The following is a 12,408-nucleotide window of genomic DNA, read 5'->3' on the forward strand; positions in this document are numbered from 1 at the left end:
ATATGTCTCTGTCTCTGTCTCTCTCTCCCCCTCTCTCTCTCTCTCTCTCTCTCTCTCTCTGGTCAGACTTCTCATAATATTATTCCCTGTCATATTAGCCGGACTCAATGATCCAAGGATCTCTGTCATGATTACCTTTAAATACAGTTCAACATAATGATATAATAATCAAATTTGACCTCAGTAGATCTATTGAGTTTAATAGTTAACATATGACATATATGAGTGACAATTTCCATAAAGTTTGGAATATACTATATATGTTAGGTCACAGGTAAGTCTGCAACAGCATATAATGTCATGTTATGATTTTTGATTTATGGACCAACATATATTTGTCACGTGGTGGCCTTTTCTTTTGCCTTCCCCCTCCTTGCTTTGTGGTCGCCTTTTACGTGTCTTCGTGATATTCACTAAGGCAAAAGCACGCGTCGCTATGGTAACATGCACACAAACGACGGTACTTCCTGTATGGCGAAAAGTAGGCGCAGGCCAACAGCTGATTGGTTGTCGACAAATGTTCCCGCAGCTCATTGGCTCTCAACACGCATGGCACCTGTTCATTGGTCTACAAAAGTTCAGAAAAATCACGCGCGACATCACAGTGACGTCACTGGATAGAAACTCCAACACAAGCGTTGGAACAAGCGTCGGGCGCGTCAGGTATTAAGACCATTATAGGCTCCCGATAACAAATATGGCAGAAGGAAAATGCGACCTCGAGAAAACATTTTCTTTTACTCTTCTGCTCAAGGGATTCCCCTTCCTTCGGGATAAAGCGACGCTCCAATTGCTGATGAAATGGTGACGTAAGAAATGAAACATTCGCGTAATAAGCGGTCAAGCGCCATAGCTGATCCGTTTAGTGATATAGCGGGTTTGTTAATTACTGTAACAATCATCCTCATTTAAGGTCCATGCTTGGGAGAATTTCTGCTCAAGCGTACAGCTTTGACCAGAGCTTCTACCCTTACAACAGTCAGGATTTTGCGCTGGTAAGACTGAAGGAAATGCATGATGCGCCGAGCTTTTAGGATCCAGTTTACTCCACTCAACTACACGGTGACACAGATTGCAACTCCCTGATCGCAGAACATCAAATTACGATGGTGCCCACGCAGGTCATTTTCTCATCATCTCAGTTTATCCCCAAGTGCAAGCTAATGCCAGTCTGTATGTGCAGAATTTCTTCAGAGACCCTAAAGTGGTGGCTAGTCTGAGAAGAATGGAGGGAGGATCCTGGGTGCCTCTGGGTATGATCACTAACCTAACTCACCTGTATATAGATTACAAACGACCTCTTCTACTGTACGTATTTTTAATTTTTTTAATTTTTTTTGCTGTGTTTGTGCCCAGACAATCCAGTGGTGAATGTGGAGGTGGAAGTGGTGCCCTGCAGTAAAGTCTCCGTCGACCTGTTCGACCCAATCTACTCCTGTGGGGTTGTGAGGCCTTCTGGACATGTTGTCAAATGCTTTCATGACATCTATCCCGACTACGATGAGCTTAGACAGGTGACTGACTCCCTCTCCCTCTCCCCCTCGCTCTCTCTCGCGCTCCCCCAGCGTCTTTTGGCTTTATTGTGAAACCCAACAGGAGTCTTTTTTTCCTCTCGCTGCAGATGCTCCGGGAGGAGGACTCCGAGCACTACTATGTGATCGGCAGAAAGGAGCGCGAGGAGTTCCTGTTCCGCCTCTTCAAGCATCTGTGTTTGGGAGGCGAGCTGTGTCAATATGAAGACACCGTCGCTCCCTACATCAACACCACGAGGCAAATCTACAAAGATCTGGTCAGGTGGGGGGCTCCCTAGCGAATCGGTTTTGTACCCTTTACCGGCCAAGTCGTAGATGAGAATCAATTTCGCAAAGAAAAACAAAAAGCAAAACAGAATCATCACCGCTTGATCATATCTGCTTTCCCACACTCTCCTCTAGTGTGCAGAAGGATCCCGAAACCAAAGAGGTCAGCGTCGTGTCCACGGTGCTCAAAGTCTGCGCCTATGTAAGTGGCTTGTTGTCCATCTGTCAATCTTAAAATACTTAATACTTCTTAAGATAAAATACTCTTGTGTCTTGTCACTTGGACTCTGCAGCCTCAATATTCTACTAAATTTCCCTCATGCTCACAGGGTTTTTCCGACAACAGTCAGTAGTTAAGTTCCATTTCTCTCTATGAGAAAAAAAAGGACTATTTTTAGTGCATCGTGATTGACCCCCCCCTATTTTGTCTGTCATTAATTGTCATTAATTACATTATAGATATTCATAGTATTATGCCCGTCTCCTCTAGGACAACTTTGGATATTGTTTCCCTGGAAGAGGAGATGAAGAACAGACTTTCTCCTACTTGATCGTCGATCCCCTCAAGCGCCACACGTGTTTGTTCTACCACTGCTACGGCATCGGGACCTTAACACTTTGACGTTCCAAACGCTCCCGTAGTTACGGCCTTATTCCGGTTGTCGCGATGGGAAACTGCCTGTCAGAGGGCGCGGAAGGATCTGGATGAATAAGGATCAGAGTGGCATCACATGTTTATTTTCTTAACAAGAGTTTAATAGTCGAGTGGAATTTTCTTGTCTCATTTTCCTCTATTGCTGTCCCCTGCTTTCTTCCTGCCATGATGGATGTTTAATAAACTGGATGTTTAATCCGGGAAGTGGAAAGTGGTACTCCTTAAAACCTGACAGTTTTCCCAGTCTGGTAGAATCAATTTTGGAATATACTAACTTAATATAGAAAATTTTAAATGAAAAATCTGTAGCCTTGCTTTAATGTAATATATATATATATAAAAGATATATATAAAAATATATACATATACAGTATACTGTGTATATATATATACATATTTTGTAGTCAGTCAAGGTCAGTCTCGGGACACATATCCACACCCTCAACAAACCCCCTGAATGTTAAATAAAGCTTGAAAGAATGAAGCCAAAGCATGTTCAATCCAAAGAGCTTTAATTGAAACAAATAAATTAATAAGTTAGTCAAGTGAGTTAATCTTTTTTCTCAGCAGGTAAGCTATTGTTGGTTTCTCTATCTGAGATCTAATAAGAGATTGCTTTTTCGATTAGAAAAACAAAACAAAAAAACAAAAACTTTGAAAAGCACATTATTTCGAACAGTAACTTCATCAACTGAAACTGGAAGACTATCATTTTTACTTATTGCTTTGATTGTATTGAATATATATATATATATATATATATATATATATATATATATATATATATACACATATACATATACATATATATAAATATGTGTGTGTATAACAACAGTTCCAATACATAAGAGAGAGTGATTAAAGGGTCTGGAATGTTGAATGGCAGCAAGTCAGTGAACGATGGTCGGAAGGACGTGATGGAGAGGGACAGAGAGAGAGAGAGAGAAAAACGTGCAGGAGAAGAACAGTTGGAACATGCACAGCATTCATGTCAATTAGACAAAACCAGTTTACAGTATCTCTTGATTGGTTTCCTAGACTAGCGCCCCCTAGTGGCCTCAGAGGTAGTTGTGTGGAAGCCATTCGGACCTAGGTGACGCATGACATGCTCATGACAGGACACATGCCAGGAGAGACTTTCCTGTGATGATGCAGATGCCTTCAACACCTCAAAACGTGTCACACACAGAGACGTGAATTCGGCAACACCGTCAATGCCCAGTGGTCCTGATAAAAGTTACGGCGATGCTTCTAAACAAATCCCTATTTGACATATATCGTCAGAAAATATCAAAGGTTGCTGCAATCATCAAAGAACACCCTAAAATCGTTCTTTTTAGATTGTGTTAAAAAAGAAGAGAAGGGTATTTTTAAGTGATATCATGAAATACAGTATCTACGAATATTTTTTTTTTCCCAAAGCAGCATTTACATTAAGATTCGACGAAGAAGGCCGACATGCCCTGTTCTGCAGCCACAACATGTCATAATTATAGGACGAGGACATAGAAGGCACAGGTCTTTTTTTTTTTTTTTTCCTTTTTACACAGACTTCACAGGAGACCCCCCAGTCCCCCCCACCTCCCCAAAAAAAAGAAAAGTGAAGTTCTAATGCCAGGCAACCGCTCACAACCGCATGCAGTGCAGTGGTCTCACACACAGGCTCATCACGCAGCTCAACCATTCCACCTGACCATGAAGCGACACTGGAGTTCTGTGGAGCGTGGAAAAGTGAAAAGTCGGCCAAATGCAAACTGGTATAACGTGAACAGACAGCTATAATGTCATGTTAAAGTGCCCCAATAATACTTTTTAGAAGCTATTGCACCTAGACTATGCCATGCTGAATGGAGGACATTCGCCGTTTGAGACGTTGGACTGAGCACCTGAAGAGCTTAAAGAGGAAGATGAAAAGGTGTTTGAAGAACTGGCAGCAATATTCTGACCGCGTGTGTGTGTGTGTGTGTGTGTGTGTGTGTGTGTGTGTGTGTGTGTGTGTGTGGTGGGGGGTTGTTTTGCGTTAACCATGATTGAGCTTGACACAAATGCTACATTTATTAATGTTATTAATGATGTTAATGTAAAGAGCGTATATAAAAGATCCTGGCTAAGTTTAATACAATATATAAAGTTCAGTCCGACATTCACTTTTAACAATCCAAATAAAAAAATAAGAAATTTACGTTTTGACCAAACATACGACTCAAAACGTAGTGCGGAAACACAATGACACGTTAAGTATTTGGACAAAACGACACGATACAGTAATTTTACATGATAAAAATGTGCTGTGGAAGATCTATTGTGCCAGTGTGTTTAAGTAAAAGAAATAAGCCCCCCAGTGTGTATGTGTGTGCACTTGCGCACATGCTTGCGAGTGCGCTCTCCAGTACGGTCCACGAACACACAGCGTATCCGCCATACACACTAACACATCTGTTGGTCGAGCCAGTCGAAACAGTGAACAATCGAAAAGAACAAACAAAAACAACTGGCTTTAACTGGATCCCAACCATAGGTACAGTGTCTGCACTCCTGCAAGTGGTTCAGCGGCGAAGCTGGAACCTTTTAGTCGAACCCATGCATTCACGGAGTGTTTATGCTTCTTTATGCCTCCGTTGGCATTCGCTGTTCCTCTGGTGCTTTCAAGGCTGCGACCGCAAGTGCATAAGACATGAGATGTTGCAGCTGTGAACGGGCAAGGTTGAGCGCGGCCAACATGCCGAACGATGAAACAAATTTGATTATTAATGAGCTTCTTGACTTGGAAAAACTGACCCTACGTCAGTGGGTGACTAGGAACGATACAAAGACTGAGATCTAATTGTCTCTTCTACGACCCAACAGGGTTTGATCTAAGGGGCATGCGTTACTGAAAGGTGTGTTACAAGACACTGTTCAACTAAGGGCTAAAAAGAGGTTTATACTGTTAGAATACTTCTAGGCATGACCTTTAAGCCTCACTTCATAACTCAGCATGTGAGTGGGTGAACACTTTGCATAAAGGGGAAGACGTTTTCTTTTTTGCAAGTGGGCTTGTTGGAAGGAGAACATTTGACATAGAGGACTGAGGCCGAGAGACATCAGTGATCTGTGTACGAAAATATAGTACCCTCCCCCCACCCCCCAAACCAACCCATGCAAGGCATTCTTATATCTTTATATATCTCTAGTTTTCTTAGGACCAAGGTCAGGCGTTTCAACCACCATCTCCATTTTCGAGAACAACACGATTACCGTGGAGCGACCTGAACCACAAAGCTTTGCTGTTTGCGTGGCCATCCAGTCCATCCATCCAGGTACTCAGGAGCCACTGATTTCCGCGGCAGTGCTTCCTCCTGTTGGTTTGTTGACGTGGTTGTTCGATAACACTGTCGTAGGTTAGCTCAGTCTTGTAAAGATCTACATTCACACAGTATCATGAGGTGCCATTGCACCCAAAACAATGGCCAATAAAGTACTAAGACGGACCGCCATGGCACTTAGAGCGATGCTCGTGCATAGACAGACTTGTCTGTTTAACTGACCTCTTGGGACGTTGATTTAATTCGCTGAAGCAGTTCAAAAACAGTCCCAAAGAATTGACACAGAAAAAAATACAAAAGTCCAAAGTGTCAAAGCCCATTCGTTTCAGCTTTAAAGTAAGCATGGATGGAGAGAAGCTGCGGTCGAGTTTCACTGCTTCAGTGGTCAAGAAGGAGCCTTGATGTGGTCGTGGATCCGCTCTTCGGAGGAGTGTGTGGTGAGCGGCTTTGGCTGGGGCTGTGGTCATGTGGCGTCCCCTGGTGGCCAGTGTCTGCACGTTCAGTGCAGAGAGTGACATTCACTTGAGGAAAACAAGGCCAGGATTTAGAGCTAGAGTCAAGGCAAAAACCTCAGGGTTCAAAAGAACAAGGAGAACACGGACTGTGCGGAAAGCAGTTTAGATGCTGGCACAAAGGCCCTGTTTGTACATGGCAATAACATGCGTCTTGGGCGATTCAATAACAAGTGGACAGCTCAACGTATGTCTGTTCACGCCTGGCATTTGAATGCATCTCCACATGCGTCTCACGTGTGATCAGATCTCACTTCCCTGCTCTATATAAAAATAAACACGCACATCATTTCCGTTTGCAAAGACCAAATGCGAAGACCTTGGCACACGGGCAAAATCAAAACAGGATTTTTTTGGCGCGTGTATTGTACGCCGCGCAGGGTTCAGGCTGAATAGATTTATTTTGTTTCCTGATTTTCTTACTTGTATGGAAAATTAAAAATGTAAACATAACTCAGAGAATTGGAGTGGAGTTTTTTCTCCTTTTCCTGTCTTTATTTTAGATGTATTCATTTTTGTTGTCCGATCCGATCCGAAAAATGTTGTTTCATACAAGTAGGAAACAACATTTTTAAACACATCTCAGTTAAGGGACTCTCCCGTTCCGCCTTGGATCAAAGCTCAATGTGGCCCAGGACACATTAGCGTACACACTGCGAAAAGAATGTGGCCATACAGTATGCGGCCTAGACCACATCTGAATGTGGTCTGAGCAATCGGATCATAATGCGTCCTTATTACATCTTGGGTGTGTTTACACCTGTACTTAAAACCGTCCACTTGTGATCGGATTACCCAAGATGCATGTTAATGCCGGGTGTAAACAGGGCCAAGTTGACATTTAAAGGAGGACACACAGCAACAGGGGAGGTCATATTTAAGCGAATCTTTGAAGTGAGGATCTAGCCAAAGGAAGACATCATTTTAAGAATTTGTGTGCGTGTTCCCAGGAGTGTGTGTGTTCGTGTGTGTGTGTGTGTGTGTGTGTGTGTGTGCGTGCGTGTGTGTGTGTGTTCTTCGTCATTCCAAGTTGCTGCTTTCTGAGAGTGAGATGTTGAGCGTGTTGACGGAGGGGAACAGCTCGCGGTGGTCGGTGGGACTGTGGTAGTCCGACGTCAGGTCGGGTTCCAGGAGGGAGGACAGCGTGAAGTGGGATGAACCTTTCTTCAGGCACTGCGAGTAGAAGTTGAGCAGGAGGTCCAGCTTGTTCTCTATGGACTGTACCTGGACAATAAATAAATAAAAATACAGAAAAATGTTGTTTCTAATTTAACATTTTGTGGGTATGTGTGGTCCATAGAGGCCATTTTCAATGTAATCAAAATAAAACTCGGTGGTAAAAATACATTGGGATTTCAGTGAGGGAACCCATGGTAGAACTTCCAGATTGGTAAAAAAACACATAATCACTAATACACTCTAATACATACTAATACATACATATGTTATTATTTCCTTCATTTGACAACATTTTTGTTTTTTACACACAAATGTTATATTATGAGTAAAATCAAGCCATAGCCTCTTCACTAATTCAACCTACGATGAATTAGTGACGTATGATGTAAGTGTTTTCCCAGGTTACAAATGTGCACCAAATCCAAGGCGCCCGTACCTGTTTCTCCACCTTCACCACCCGTCCCATCATGCTCAGCTCGTCCATGGGGTCCAGCTCCGGGGGCGTCTTCTCGCCTTTCTCCGGGCGGATCTTCTTATCGGGCTGGGCCGCCCCTCGGCCAACGATCTGATCCACCCTTTGACACAAAGGAGAAAAAAAAAAAGAAGCTTTAAAAATAACCTGGGAATGAAGGGATTGTTTCCGATCCAAGTGTTTGTTTATTTAGGCCACAGAGCTGTTCCTAGTTCTTTAGTATCTTTAGTTAAGATGCTCAACCAAAACAGCAAAAAAAAACTATTAGCAAGAATTAAGGTCCAAAAACACGTGATTTGGTGAATGAAGGTTAATTAAAAAATAAAATAAAATTGATAAAAAAAAATAACATGAAGAAGAAAACCCTACCGCATCTGGAGGCTCTTGATGCGTCCCAGCATGTCCAGGTGTCCGGCAGAGTACTGCTCGATGACGTCCTTCACATCATACGGACGCAACGTCTCCTTAAACTTCCTCTTGGCCACCAGGAATTTAAGGATCCTGCATACACGCACACACACACACACACACAAAGATACACATAACGGGCCTTTTGAGTACCTATAAGTAGCATACTTCAAAGGTTATGTGGGTGTAAACCTTTAGAAAAATGCAGAGGCAGGATAGCTATGACATTTTTTTCCAGGCCGCCAAATGAGTAACAAGATTAATTAGACTCAGAGTGACCTTATCATTAACAAACAGCCCAATAAAGACAACAGAGTCACAGGGAATCCCACCCCCACCCACACACACACTAAACACCACAGCACAATTAAATTGACTCAGCTACTGTTATGATGATGATGAGGATGATGATGACAACATTTCCCAGGAAATTTTGCTCTTATCAGAGCTTTTACACGGGAATGCTTTTTCAGCAGTCAGCAAATAACTGGTGACATACACACACACACACACACACACATACACACACAAGCACACGCACGCAAACATACACACACATGCACACACACATACACACACACACACACACACACACACACACACACACACAGCATCACGCTACTGTAGGAAATGCTGTAAATGTAAATGCTGACACGAGGGAGCAGAAAGTGATCTAGATAATCGAGGGCTCTCCCCATTCCTTCTCCTTGTCTCTTGTCCGTTATATGGTGTACCTCATCACCGGCAGAGCACAGCTGGTCCTGGTCCCAGCACACACCACCAACGCCACCACCCACACCCTACCTTGTGTGTGTGTTACGGTGGAGGAATGTTGACCCAGCAGTACTATAATTAACAATGGCATCACTGAATCACACAATGGCATCTGGCGCGAGAGTTGTTCAGGCGCGTGGGCAGCGGAAGACACAGCGTGTGTATGTGTGCGTGTTTTCTGTCCAAGATGGGTCAACAAAACCCTTCTTCCGGGCCAATTCCCACCTCTTATTACCTGGGCACCGTCCCCAAACGGAGATGCTAGCTCGGCAAAAAGGCAGGAAGTGGCGAACGAGGAGCGAGACAAAATATCCACAGTCAACCTGTCATCTGCCCCTGTGATGGATTGGAGCTCAAATCAATCTGGGAACGACGGAAGAGGCCGAGAGGGCACGGACAGGAGGCCTTTTTCCTTTTTTTTTTTTCACGAAGAAAACCCTATCTCCAACCTACAGACGGATTAAATCCACTGTGATACCGCCTCGAGACGAAACGGCAAAAGAAACAGCGTTAAAGGTCTTGAAGGCGAGATATCTCCGGAGATGTGCAGCTGTTCTCAGATACGACGGAGAACACAGAGACACACATACATACGCCCCTCAAGAAAAAGTAATAAATATGTATATGCATAGTGCATGGACACATATAGGGACAAATACTGACGCAGGACTGTGCATGAGCGGTAAAACGCGGGCTAAGCTGGAGCCGATGACACATGAACTTCTGAGAGAGGTCGTAAGCAGAAATAACCACTTAAGCCTTTTGTCGTGGCCTGCAGAGCTTGCACACGCCAGACACGAAGCGTGGCGGTCAGCAGTGTGCGCCACTCTGAAAAAGAATGCACGGACAAGCAGCCGGGCGAAGGTAGACGGTGAGGGGGGGGGGAAGAAGAGAAAAAGGAGGAGAGGGAGAGGAGGAATGGTGGTCCACAACCCGGGCCACGGCAACCCTCGGCACACCCTTCTCCTCCACGCAGCACTCTATTTCTTGATGACTCCTGCATTTGGGTTTTTTTTTTTGCAGGTGGTATTTTATTATTTTGCAAGTAGATGCAGATTTTTATTTATTTTTTTGCCAGGGTGGGTCTCAGGTGTGTGTGTGTGTGTTTGTGAAAGAAAAGGTTTTGGGAAATGACGCTGAAGGGGATTGGGATCCTCCCAGGGTTTGATCAGAATGCTGACTTTCTTTCACGCCAGCTAAAGTGGCTTTTCATAAAACATGGTCAGGCTTAAGTGTGCCCCCCCCTCCCCCCCCACACACACACTCACACACACACACACACACACACACACACACACACACACACACACACACTTCCCACCTTCCGTCTCCCAACTAACAGACATTTAGCATGGTAAAGCCATATGACATTAACTCCGCTGTCTGGCAGACGAGTCCAAAACAGAGCAGGATAATGACTGCAGGGCGAGGAGGTGTCAACCCCACCTCAGATAATGAGTGCAAAATTTTTTGCGATTCAGCAAGCTTGGATTACTCCTTGTGGGTGTTCCTTGTCTCCGATACAGCTTGATTTTTAATCGATGGAACTTAAAAATGGCCGCTATGCTGCCAAGATTTACCAAATATATCGTGCCCTAGCAGGACTGATTGTTCGCTAAATATAAGACTGGAAAGTTGATCTTTCTGCCTGAAAATTTCTATTTTAATGACCGAGCAGTAATTAATTGTTCTATTAATTGTTCTCCATTCATTCACTGCATATTTCTACAGAAGTAGGTTAGTTCAGAGATAGTTCCACAGCACAGAGAGAGACTGAGCCTCTTCCTCCCCCCCTCCCCTTCTTCTTCTTCCCCCTAATGCACTCCCCCTTTAGCCATCCCTCCCATACATGCAGTGTACGCTCCACAAATTTTTGTTCAGGCAGCTCGCCAGGCACTGATAAACCATGTGCAGCCTGCCAAAATGAAGCCTCAGCACTAAGAGCCGCTGCAAAATCTAACTGTTTTTAAAAGACATCAATCTTCAACTTTAGACTCTCTGTATGTGAGTGTGTGTGTGCGTGCGTGCGTGTGTGTGATGTGCACCTGGAGTTTATTCACCTGGACTATCTATAGGAACTCCCTCTCTCCTGCTCCCTGCAATGTGGAGCAGCTGAGGTCAGAGTCATCGTACGCAAAACCAGGATAGTAAATACCAGTAATAACATTATCAATGGAATAACAATATCAAAAACGAATATGTCATAAAGCAACCTGCTATCTTCAAAATAAATACAATTTTAGCACTGCAAAAACATTTTGACTGCTCACAAATGATATCTGATTGCAAAAATGCATCATAATAACATTATAATGAATAATAATAATAATAATAATAATAATAATAACAATAATAATAATAATAACTATAGCTACAGGCAGCAATACACAGGGTTCAGTTTAGTCATGTTAAGTACGTATTACAGTTTTACGGGTTCTGTGAAACGGAACAAGTTTATATTGAACGGCACATTGGCTCCTGCGGTCTGTCGTCTGAACAAGCGTAACTACTACGTGAAGCAACTAGGTCTACACAGCGCAATTCTCAGAGACGAAGCACGGACTTATATAACAACGGTTCATGATGTCACAAAGCGGCCCGCTTTACAAACGAATCAAGGTGCGCCAACACTCTTCAGCTTCTGGAAAGTTTCCATCGGTTTTTCACTAATTGCTGGTACAAATGTAGATGGATGTGGAATCAATTTGGTCAATTGGGGTCAATTTGGCCTTGATTGGAAGAACTTGGGACTGGTTCAGAAGGAAAAATTGACATTGTATCCCTTTGGTACAATACAAACACTCACAAATCCATGACCACCACACACACACACACACACACACACACACACACACACACACACACACACACACACACACACACACACACACACACACACACACACACACACACAGCATCACGCTACTGTAGGAAATGCTATAAATGTAAATGCTGACACAAGGGAGCAGAAAGTGATCTAGATAATCCACTCGCACAAACTGCCCTGGAGACCAGCCTGGCCCCAGCACCAGATGTTTGCTGCTATCTGGAGATTATTTTTGCCACCATCAGTAAAATAAGATCCCTCATATTCTCTGTGTTTCCATCAGTGTGTGTGTGTGTGTGTGTGTCTGTCTGCGTGTGTGTGTGTGTGTGTGTGTGTGTGTGTGCTACGGTATGTAAGTGTGTTAAGTTCAATACTGTATATCATAGGTATCCCTATGGGAAATGGACAGGGTTGAACACATGTGAAGCTCTAACGTTTGTCTTGCACCTATTGCAACTACTGTGACATTAATTAGTG

The 12,408-nt window shown here is 43.6% G+C and overlaps 2 protein-coding genes across 3 annotated transcripts in view; one reads left to right on the forward strand and one right to left on the reverse strand.

The window, feature by feature from the left end:
* Positions 1-1,143: 1,143 nt before the first annotated feature.
* cfap300 (cilia and flagella associated protein 300) lies at positions 1,144-2,613 on the forward strand. Its single transcript, XM_080002411.1, has 5 exons — positions 1,144-1,253; positions 1,357-1,514; positions 1,622-1,794; positions 1,935-2,001; positions 2,290-2,613. The coding sequence occupies exons 1-5, from the start codon at positions 1,226-1,228 to the stop codon at positions 2,419-2,421; spliced, it is 558 nt and encodes a 185-aa protein (XP_079858537.1). The 5' UTR covers positions 1,144-1,225; the 3' UTR covers positions 2,422-2,613.
* A 336-nt stretch (positions 2,614-2,949) lies between these two features.
* The window catches only part of kcnq4 (potassium voltage-gated channel subfamily Q member 4), a 46,908-nt gene continuing 37,449 nt past the window's right edge, over positions 2,950-12,408 (reverse strand). For both annotated transcript variants that reach the window (XM_080006535.1, XM_080006534.1), the window contains 3 exons: positions 8,292-8,423; positions 7,887-8,025; positions 2,950-7,495 (listed from right to left, as the gene is read on the reverse strand). In XM_080006535.1, coding sequence (XP_079862661.1) covers positions 7,292-7,495; positions 7,887-8,025; positions 8,292-8,423 — 475 coding nt within the window. In that variant the 3' untranslated portion in view covers positions 2,950-7,291. The remainder of the gene's footprint in view (positions 7,496-7,886; positions 8,026-8,291; positions 8,424-12,408) is intronic.

Source organism: Zeus faber, assembly GCF_960531495.2.
Source record: "Zeus faber genome assembly, chromosome: 1".
Lineage (NCBI taxonomy): Eukaryota > Metazoa > Chordata > Actinopteri > Zeiformes > Zeidae > Zeus > Zeus faber.